Source organism: Callorhinus ursinus, unplaced genomic scaffold (assembly GCF_003265705.2).
Source record: "Callorhinus ursinus isolate GAN/ISIS: 27379988/994484 unplaced genomic scaffold, GSC_fseal_2.0 scaffold48, whole genome shotgun sequence".
Lineage (NCBI taxonomy): Eukaryota > Metazoa > Chordata > Mammalia > Carnivora > Otariidae > Callorhinus > Callorhinus ursinus.
In genome coordinates this window covers 401,591-411,651 of record NW_027397110.1, presented here as the reverse complement: position 1 = coordinate 411,651, position 10,061 = coordinate 401,591, and the positions used below count along the sequence as shown (strand labels likewise).

At 62.6% G+C, this 10,061-nt stretch overlaps 2 protein-coding genes across 4 annotated transcripts in view; one reads left to right on the top strand and one right to left on the bottom strand.

The window, feature by feature from the left end:
- Window positions 1-871: 871 nt before the first annotated feature.
- On the bottom strand, window positions 872-9,355 carry ALG12 (ALG12 alpha-1,6-mannosyltransferase). Of its 2 annotated transcripts, none has more exons than XM_025881628.2 (10): window positions 9,240-9,355; window positions 6,583-6,796; window positions 6,378-6,510; window positions 5,120-5,293; window positions 4,177-4,371; window positions 3,618-3,721; window positions 2,999-3,222; window positions 1,902-2,071; window positions 1,626-1,701; window positions 872-1,521 (listed from the first exon to the last, which is right to left on the bottom strand). In XM_025881628.2, the coding sequence occupies exons 2-10, from the start codon at window positions 6,775-6,777 to the stop codon at window positions 1,290-1,292; spliced, it is 1,503 nt and encodes a 500-aa protein (XP_025737413.1). In that variant the 5' UTR covers window positions 6,778-6,796; window positions 9,240-9,355; the 3' UTR covers window positions 872-1,289. The 2 variants fall into 2 exon arrangements, with proteins under 2 accessions (XP_025737413.1, XP_073738702.1); XM_073882601.1 differs by having other exon boundaries at window positions 872-1,422; window positions 9,240-9,350.
- A 28-nt stretch (window positions 9,356-9,383) lies between these two features.
- CRELD2 (cysteine rich with EGF like domains 2) overlaps window positions 9,384-10,061 on the top strand; it is an 8,778-nt gene continuing 8,100 nt past the window's right edge. The window contains exon 1 of one of the 2 annotated variants that reach the window (XM_025881630.2): window positions 9,384-9,894. In XM_025881630.2, coding sequence (XP_025737415.1) covers window positions 9,550-9,894 — 345 coding nt within the window. In that variant the 5' untranslated portion in view covers window positions 9,384-9,549. The remainder of the gene's footprint in view (window positions 9,895-10,061) is intronic. The other variant, XM_025881629.2, reaches the window with a different exon arrangement.

The window sequence follows — 10,061 nt, the reverse complement described above, 5'->3', positions numbered from 1 at the left end:
AGAGGGCCTAAAGACAGACGTCCTGAGAGCATCACATGGCTGATTTCAGGGCTGGGACAGAGGCCCAGGAGTCTTGAGCTAGGAAGTAGAAAAGCACTAAAACAAACAGCAACATCGGGGCGTGGGGACGTGGCGCAGCGTGAACACCAAGGTGATCGGGTGCAACCCAGACTGTCAAGGCCCAGCAGCAATCCGCACACGCATGCTGATAACTGATGACAAGTATTTGAACACTGATACATTATGAGTGATAAATGCCAAAAACACATAAATAATAAACACGGACGACAGACAAAAGGGAAGGCGGAGCTGGCTCGCACAGTGTGCTGAGCACCAGCTGGTGGGCGGGGGAGCTACCAACCCCGGCGCGGCAGAACCATCGGTGGGCGCCGAGTCAGGAGAGTTGGAGGAGGTCCTCCCAGTGGACGCGTCTGCACACACACACTTGTTGGTTGCTGTCCACGGACAACACGGCAGCTCGGTGGGAAATGCTGTCACCTCCTTCCTGGGACACGCCGAGGTCTGCCACAGGCAACTCTCTCAAATGGCTCAGAAAAAGCAGCCTCTCTTTATGCATGGGAGTGGCATGTGCACGTGTGCGTGGTGCCTGTGCGTGGTGTCTATGTGTGGTGCAAGTGTACGTGTGCGTGCATGGTATCAGCACATGCATGGTGTGAGTGCTCGTCATGTGTGCGCAGTAGCACCCATTTCCCTGTATTGTCCTCAGGGCCTCGTGGTATTAGATGCATTTCGGATACTTTGTACATAATATGTGCTTTTCAGTAAAGTGTAAAAGTATTAAAATTATCACTTAAAACACAACCTATGGGAAGATAGTCTCTGGAAATACCCCTTATCATGAGATCTCTAATAAGGAAACATTTAAATTTTTATTCTTGTTTCTCTGTGAATTCCCCAGAGTTTCGTCTGAGATGGAAACGGTATGCCTGTGCCCACAAAGGACTCGTCCTGCAGCTCAGGCGGGGGTCGTGGTCAGCAGGCGCCGAGGTTCCCACTGTCCACTTCACAAAGACTCACATGCTCTCCCCAGAAGGGTGTGCTTCCTCGGGTGTTCCAAGAGGCCCAGGGCCAGCAGCTGAGGCATGGGGCAAGGCCTGCCATCCCCGCTGTTCTAACCCTGTGTGGTCTGGGGTGGCCGTGGAAGAGCTGGGCCTCTTCCCTCAGGCCTGCGTCCGGGGCACGTCTGTGGTTCCACTGTTTCTCGTACTGTCTCATCTGCCGGGATGCTGATGGAGCTCCGATGTCCTCAGAAGGACATTGGCCCCTTCTCAGGAAGGCCCACGGAGTCTCTCCAGAAGCACCAGCTTTGTCTTCAGGTTGACGTCAAGGGGAGGCAGTGTGGTCAGGTTCAGACTCACCCCGGTGGTGCCCGCAATGCCGGCCAGGACCCGGTGTGTGTCCCTGTAGAGGGCCAGGTGCGCAGGGTCGGCCTCCATGAGGAGGTGCGTGTAAGCCAGCATATGCCCTGACCCGGGCTGCACACCCTCCCTCTTCTCGTACCTGCAAGATTAGAGTGTGGCTGTACACCTGTGGCCCCCAGGGAGCCCACGCACTGCCTCTGGGAGGAGCGCCTCATCTGCAGTCATAATATGGTGGGAACATACCTCCAGGCACTGTTGACCTCCAAAAACCGAGACACGCCTGTCTGTGCGGCAGCGACATCAATGTGCAGAACGACATCTGCGGACAACCCCATGTGCTTGGTGAGAACTGCGAGCGATGCACCTCTGGCCCCAGCTGCAAGTCCCGGCATGGCCCCCAGCGCCCCCCTGTCCCGGGCGACACCGGCACGGCCCCAGCGCCCCCCTGTCCCGGGCGACACCGGCACGGCCCCAGCGCCCCCCTGTCCCGGGCGACACCGGCACGGCCCCAGCGCCCACCTGTCCCGGGCGACACCAACTCATGCAGTTTCCTCATGGCCACGCCGCCAGGATAGTTGAAGCGGGACACGTACAGGGCTGTGGCCGAGTACGCGGCATTCACCACAAGGTGTCCTATCACGAGGAGGGACCCCACTTTATACAGCCAAGACTTCTTATAATTGTTCAGCCTGAAAAAGAACAGCACATCTCACAAGACGCTGTGGCAAAAAACAGCTCCTGTCCACCATGATCACGGTGAGCACTGATCACCACGTAGATGCACGAACTATTAGAGAAAGTGAGTCCTAAGTACCACCTCCAAAATTTCCTCCGCGTCATTCCACCCAGACGCCGGTTTAAGATTTCTATGTTTCCAAACATCTCGGGTTACTGCTTAGATCAGGCTCAGGGGGCAGACACATGCCGGCTGCTGCCCGGTCTGTAAGCAAAGGGGACAGCAGGGCTGCCGCTGCCCTGGGAGCTCCAACAGAGACCACGAGGCCCCACAGACAGGGTGCTCTCTGCCTGGTCCTCTACGGACAGGTCTGCTGGCTCGCTCTGAGCGCAGGATGGACGTGGCCCGCGCTCCGGTCAGGTGCTGCTGAGCTGTCAGCTCCTGCCACGGGCAGTGACCGTCCTGCCTCAGCACCACGGGACTCCACCTGCAGCCCGGGCACCCTCTCCGGGGGCCCTCTGTTCTGCGCTGGGCCGTCTCCCTCCCTCGGTAACCCCCACACCATCTCATGCCCCGAGCCCTGGGGCCGACAGCACTCCCCTGCCCTTCCCCTTTCCTCTGGCCTGTCATCTGCCTGGACAAACACCCTGCCAAGCGGGGCCTGCCCCTCCGAGAAGTCAGCCCCGGAGACTCCCCACCTGACCGAAGCCTGCCCGGCCGCCCTGTACCCTGGCTACCCCGTGAGGGTCCTCCCTGGGCGGCCGGGCCCTGGATGGTGTGCACAGCTGTGTGGAGACAGGCCCGACTGACCACAGACCAACGGTGGCCTGAGGTTGGCCCATCCTGACCTTGCCGCCCTCCCAGACACGTCTGTTCACCCAGCGCCTGCCCCACGTGACAGCGAGCACGTGCGGCATGGCCGTGGACGCAGCGGACTCACAGGCAGGCGCAGCCCCTGGCAGCCACGATGTTGAGCACGGGGAAGGTATAGATGACGAACCGCAGCTCCTTGTGCGGGAGCAGCGAGTACAGGGCCACGAAGCCCAGCGAGGGCGGCAGCAGCACCAGGGCCCTCCTGTCCACGGCGCCCAGGGGCACAAAGAGCAGGCTGCAGCCCAGGCCGCGGGGCAGGGCCGAGTAGAAATACCACAGCAGCGGGGAGGTCTCGGGTGGGACAGTTAAGGAGGCCACACGCCGGCGAGTCACCTGTCCACACGGAACAGGGTGGCGCGGCCGAAAGCCCCCGGGGCCCCCCTCCCCGGCCTCTCCCCCTCCCGTCCCCGCTCTGCACCACAGCACGGCCTGTCCTAGGGTGATGGGTGCGCTGGGGACTCGCCACGCTATAGTCTCCACCTGTGCGTGTGCCTGCGCACTCCACAACAAACCGTTGCAAGTTACCGTCAGAGATGATCCCCAACGCTCAGGGACAAAATGAGCGTCCAGAGGCGAAGCGGCATTTGCACAGGGGGAAAGCAGCTCCCACTGCGTCCCCTGAGTGAGGCCAGTGGCACCGGCTGCCCTGCCCCACGGTCTGACCTACAGACACACTTGAAGGATACTCCCCAGTTGGAACTTTTGTTCAGGATGGTGTTGTACCAAAGCACCTTTCCCTCCGGCCACACAAGGTATCGCCAAAAATAGGAGTCCACGGCGACCGTCAGTCCTGGTAAGACGAAGGAGACCCTCAGGAAAGAACATGGCCACCTGAGCAGCTCAGACTTTGCCACGGCTGTGCGAGCAGCAGCCAAATCCCCAGCCACGGGTCGACATCCCATGAGGCAGCCACGCTGGTGCAGAGGCCACGAGCCACACTTCATGGGGGAGTAGCCCGCGCACTGGGACATCGGCTCCCCTGGCGAGCCAGGTGCGGGGCCCAGCCACCCCCTCCCGGCCCGGACAAGGGGGAGAGTCTGGGGACAGAGCTCCGGGTAGAGGGGAGAGGGCCCCTCGGGGAAGCTTGGGCAGAACCGCAAGGGGAGACACGTGAAGACGTAATGCTGCTGAAAACTAAGGTGATTTCGTTTAACAAAAAAGCCTTTCTTCTGAATTTCTCTTCATCTTCCTAAAACCAGGCAAAGCAGAGCTTCCGGTGAGAACAGTTCCGGCGACCCCACTCACCTAAGCAGAGGGCCCCGGCCGGCACGGCACAGCGCAGGGCCTCTGCCACGGAGAGCCTCCGGGTGCAGAGCAGTGTCAGCAGCACCAGGCCCAGGAACAGGCTCAGCTCGGCCCTGAGCACGAGGATGGCGAAGGCCGAGAGCCGGGTGAAGCGGGCCCACTTCAGCTGCAACCAGGCCGTGAGGGCCAGCAGCACTGCAAGACACAGGGTGCCAGGGGTGGGCCGACTGACTTCCTCATCGGGAAAGCCGCACGGAACCCTCCAGAGGACAGCCAATGCCATTCAGACCCAGATCTGCTGACACCGGGCCCAGGCTCCAGCCACGGCGCCTGCCCCATCACTCGGCCTGGGGCCACTTCTGCGGGCCTGACCGCACCCGGACCCCAGATGCCTGTGTCCCGCAACCTGCTTCCTAGCTCCCCCACGCGCCGGCTGCACACGTCTGGCGCTAGCCTCGCCTGGCCTCCCTCCAGGCGCACAGCATGTCCTGCTGGCTCCACGGGGGTTCCTTCAGAACGGCGCCCGCCTGCCACCTTCCCCACCACACGCTGCAGGGGCCCCGGCCGTGCCCCTGACCGACACAGCCTCCCATACCACCGGCTCTTCGTCTCCTCATGGCTCCCAGGGTACGGCCATTCTCCCATCTGCCCGGATCACCCCCAGGGCACCTGGGCAGAGCTGCCCGTCGGCTGCGCAGGCAGCTTCTCTCCACCCAGCACTCACTGTCCGCAGGCGAGGGGAGCCCTCCCAGACAGCCTCTAGCTGGAAAGTGCACCTCCATCCAGCACCGAGACCCTGCTTCTCGTCACAGGCTACCCTGTCACTGGGCATTTCCGAGGTGCCCAGCAGGAAGCAGCTGTCGTCAGGCAGACGCACCCCGGACGGACACCCCTTCACCCGGCCGGTGTGCCCAGTGACTCGCGTGGCTCAGCAACTACCTACCCACGGGCAGGGCCAGCACGTTGGGGAGCGTCCGCGTGCAGTAGAACATCAGGTGGAACTGCGTGGCTGTCACCCAGCAGAACATGGTGGCCACCATGGCCCCAAACTGCCGCCTCACTTCTTTTTGTAAAGTCCAGAGTCCAAAGATGACGCTGAGTCCAAGGACAGCCCTGACTAAATAAACACGGCAATGTGTGTGGCTGGCAGCGCCAGGTGCAGGGAAAGGGGATCCTGACAGGTTACTGGTGACGGCGAGTTAATGACCAGATGACAATAAAACCACCTCAAAAGAGGGGCATGGGGAAACGGGCAGGGCGTGGGGAACGGACAGCCTGGACCCCGGCACCTCGACCCTACAGCTTTGCTGTGACCATGTGGCCTGGGGTAGGCGGGCTCTGGGGGACACGGCCACTGGGCAGGGCAGGCAGTGTCCAGAGGTCCGTGTGACCGGCTCAGGACCATGGAGGTGATGTGACACCTGCAGGGCCACACATGCTGAGAGCCCGATGCTCAGACATGGCGCCGGCTCTTCCGTCTGGGGCTCCCTGGACCCCACAAAACCAGCTTGTTTAGCTGCCCCCCGTGGTGGCGGATTTCCAGGAGTCCAAGTACAGGCGGAGAGCCAGCTGCAGAGTGTGCTCCAGTTCATTGGGGAAATCTAAATAACGTCTGGATACAAACACGATAAAAACATACTAAAACGGAGAAATGGTGATTGCTGGCTCAACGATGAGGTCGTGGGGCAATATGTACAGAATGTTCTAAATTTGGTTTTGAAACTTATGCATGTGGGCACACAAGAAGATCCAGAATGATCTACACCAAGCCCTATCACTGGTGACCTCCGGGGGGGGCGGGGAGGGAGGCCTCGGATGCAGACGTGCTGCTCCCATGGGAGAAAGCTCCACGCAGTGAGCGGCTGGCGAGGCTGGTTGCTCCTTGGCAGGGGGGGTGCAGCACTGTGGGAGGCGCCAAGAGCCCGCTGCACCTCCCGCCTGGGGAGGAAGGGCCGGCACCCTCACTTCACGGACCCGAGAGCAGAAGTGAGAGGCGCTCAGTTAGCTGTCCCAGCTTATGCCCCAGAAAAGGCCAATGTCTGAGCTGCCCTCGTGCTCCAGACCACCATGGTGAGTGGCCACAGATGGCCAAGCTTCCAACGGAGGGACACTCCTGAAGGAGGGAGGCTCCACCAGGCTCCCTGAAGTCCCCTAACCACACCACGGTTCTTCCTTCTGTCCTCATCTGAAGACCCCCTTACCTACTAGCTGAGAATAAAACTTGGATGCTTCTAGCAGGGACAGCACATAGACCACAGGGCTGGAGAACACCGCCACGGCCAGGGGCCCGAGGAACGTCCTGGGGACCACTCCGGGGAACTCGAGATGGTCATACTGCAGGCAGAACGGAAGGTCAGTGGGCGCCCGCGGTGGGGATGCTGCACGGTCTTGGACGCGGGGGCTCACCTTGTCCACGTCCAGCCGGTGGTAAAGCAGGTCATGCATGGCCTGCAGGTTGAAGCTCTCCTCCACTTTGGCGTAGGGACAGGTGACAAGATGGATGGCGGCTACAGCCAGCAGCAGCCCCAGCAGCTGGCGCTGCCTGCCCGCGCCTGACGGCGTCTTCCCAACCATCTCGCCGCCCGGGCCTTCAGCGGTCATCGACAGTGCCGCTGTGAGCCTGGGGAGAAAGCGAAAACGCAGGTTCCCAGGTTTCAAAAGTCCCCCGTGAGTTAACACCCGGGGGTCTGGGTGAAGGGCATGTGTGAGCTCTTTAAACGACTGTTGTGGGGGCGCCTGGGCGGCTCAGTCGTTAAGCGTCTGCCTTCGACTCAGGTCATGATCCCAGGGTCCTGGGATCAAGCCCCATGTTGGGCTCCCTGCTCAGAAGGGAGCATGCTTTTCCCTCTTCCACTCCCCCTGCTTGTGTTCCCTCTCTCTTTCTTTCTCTAATAAATAAAATCTTTAAAAATAAACTACTGTTGTAACATCCACAGATCTAACCACATCAAAAAGAGAAAGTTCAAAGAAAAGTCACGCTTGAGCGCCTTTCACGTCTTAACCAGCTACCTCACGCTCTGAGCTGTGTGCAGATCTTTCCAGGAAGAAAGGCTTTATTTGCAGAACTGAGTTGGTCCTCCATGCAGCTGGGCCCGAGGCTGGCCCAGCCTCTGGAGGGCAGCAGGGTGGCCCCTGCCCTTGAGAGGCTCAAATCTGGCGAGAGTAGGCCCCCATGGTCCGGGCAGAGAGACCGGGGACAGGAAGCTGTGGGGCGGGAGGGATGCGTCTGGAGGACCACAGAGGGGCAGCTGCAGGAGGGCAGGAGGCAGGACACAGGGCCCAGGGCAGCCAGAGAAGCACCTGCATCCAAGTACAATGGGACAGGAGCTGCGGATGCTTGCCCTGCTGAGTCCTGCCCTTCACCCTGGGAGCCACATGGCACCTCGTGTTGTGAACATGAACACGTAGGTGGCAAAAACATGAGCGTGTCTTCGAGGTGTTCAGACAGGTCTGCCTGTGGTGGATCACCCAAATCCCAACAGGGCAGTGCCAGGAGGAGCCTATGGTACCAGGCTTCCCGGGAGACACAGAGTTTTCAACTTGTGGGGAGGGAAGATGACAAGCTCTTCTTCAAGTTTCTGGCTTCTCTTAAAACATGAATTTATTTGATCAAATAAAAATTTATCAAAGCCAGAAGGACCGGGGCGCCTGGGTGGCTCAGTCGTAAACGTCTGCCTTCGGCTCAGGTCACGATCCCAGGGTCCCGGGATCGAGCCCCGCGTCGGGCTCCCTGCTCGGCGGGAAGCCTGCTTCTCCCTCTCCCACTCCCCCTGCTTGTGTTCCCTCTCTCGCCGTGTCTCTGTCAAATAAATAAAATCTTTAAAAAAAAAAAAAAAAAACAGAAGGACCAGAAGCAAAAGGAGAGAGCCACCGGGCTCACTACCTTTTACTGGAGGAAGATTTATGAAGTCTGTGGTCGCCAGAGACGGCAAGCGGGGGATCCACAAGGGAAGGAAAATCTATGGATTAGGAGCAGGAGTCCTGCTTAAGGCGGTGGTGAGGTGGGGGCAGGAGGGGAAAGGGGCTTTAATAGTAAGAATTACCAAAACAGCACGCGATTCCTTTCTTCCCAGATATAAAAACCATGGACGGACAGCAGTGTTACCAGTTTGTGCCCCGCCTTTCTAGGGCGCAAGCTGCTTGAGGGGGGGACTTCTCTGCCCCCCGCCCCAGGGAGGAGGGACTCGGTCACAGGAGCCAACGCGGGAACGTGGCTGCCGCTGCTCCATCCGCAGAGCCTGGTGCGCCGCAGGCGCTCAACAAGCTCCCGAAGAGGTAATGCAGCAAAACTCCTACACGTGCATCTCATCGCAACAGCTGCGGTTTCATCAAAAACGCGTTAATGCTTTAACTTCCAGCAAAGCCCAGGAGACCACAGGACGCTGGCACGCCACTCTCAGCTCCCCTTAGCGTTACGAGACGGACAGCTGAAAGCAGGAGGAAGCACCTCCACACCAGCTGTGCACACGCCGCAGGAGAGCGCTGCTTGGCCGGGGCGTGTCGCGGGCCCACAGCTGTCCCGGGTCCGCTGAGACCCGGCCTGCCCCCCCCCTACCCTGTGCCGCCGCCCCACGCCGCTCCCCTGCGGGAAAATGCGTACGGTCCGCTCGCAAGCTGCGGGGTGCGGACGGCCGGTGCCCGACCCGGGCTGCCCCCGCCCGCGGGAGACCGAGGGCAGAAGCCGCAGGCGCGCCGCCGACGGGGGCGGCCCCCGCAGCGCCCGGAAGGCAGCTGGGAAGCAGGTGCAGAACGCAGGTGCGGAGCCGCGCCCGGAGACGGAGGGCGCCGCAGGTGTGCCCACGGGCCGGCTCCCGGCCGAGGAGCCCGCCAGCTCGGGGGGCGAAGGCTCTTCGGACACGGACGACCCCCAGGCTGCAGACGAGCGCCAGCTCGAGAGCAGACACGACCACGGCCCACGCTCGTCGCGGCTCTCCTCATTCGAGCCCCGGTTCCCGCGCCAGCCGCCTCGGGCCGGCGGCGACGCTCCGCCCGCTCGGGGTCCCCGTCGCCCTCCCCGCCCGCCGCCCGCCCCGAGAGCCCCCGCCGCGGAAGGGCGCGCTGACCTTGCCAGCCCGCGGCGTCGTCCCTCGAAGCACAGCCCCTACGGCCGCTCGCGGCCGGAAGCGGGGTGACGGAAGCCGAGACCCGACGAGAGGCCCGTGCCCAAACCTAACATGGCCCCCCAAGCCTAGTCACCGTCGCGGCGGGGGCGCCCTCCCTGCCCGGAGTAAAGATGGCCGCCGCGAGCGGCGCGCGCGCGCGCGTGCGGAGCCGGCTCCGATCTCCACGCCCCCGTCCCCACCCCTCCCGGCTGGGCGCTGACCCGGGGCCTTCCTATTGGTCGCTTCTCGTGGCGAGCCCGGATTGGGCCACATGGGCACGGGGTGGCTCCCACGGACCAATAGCGGCGCGAGGGCTGGCGGTGGGCGGGATCCCGCCCGGCGCCGTCAAGTAGCCCCGGGAACGGCCGGCACCGCGGAGCGGTGGGCGGCCGCAGAGGCCGAGCGCTCCGCCGGTTTCCGCTGCACCTCGGCTCTGCCCGCGCGGCTGCGTCCTGCGCAACGCTGTCCGCCTCGGCCCGCCATGCGCCCGCCGGCCCCGTCCGCCCTGGGGCTGCTGCTGCTGCTGCTGCTGCCGCCGCCGCCGCCGCCTGCGGAGGCCGCCAAGAAGGCGACGCCCTGCAAGCGCTGCCGGGAGCTGGTGCGCAAGTTCAACCAGGTGGGCCGGTCGCCGCCCGGGGACACGGAGCCGGGGCGCGGGGGCCGGCCTGGGGGGCGGCGGGGTCGAGGCCGCCCCGCCGTGGACCGGGGTCACGGACCCAGGGTCGCCCCGCGATGGACCGGGGTCACCCCGCCGTGGACCGGGGTCAGCCCATCATGGGCCGG

What these genes read in the sequence shown, in the direction of transcription:
- ALG12 (XM_025881628.2), bottom strand. Translation starts at nt 6,777, where the DNA reads ATGACCGCTGAAGGCCCGGGCGGCGAGATGGTTGGGAAGACGCCGTCA. An exon ending in ACCGGCTGGACGTGGACAAG is followed by an intron (nt 6,511 to 6,582) that starts GTGAGCCCCCGC and finishes TTCTGCCTGCAG; the next exon opens with TATGACCATCTCGAGTTCCC. An exon ending in GGCCGGGGCCCTCTGCTTAG is followed by an intron (nt 3,722 to 4,176) that starts GTGAGTGGGGTC and finishes TCGTCTTACCAG; the next exon opens with GACTGACGGTCGCCGTGGAC.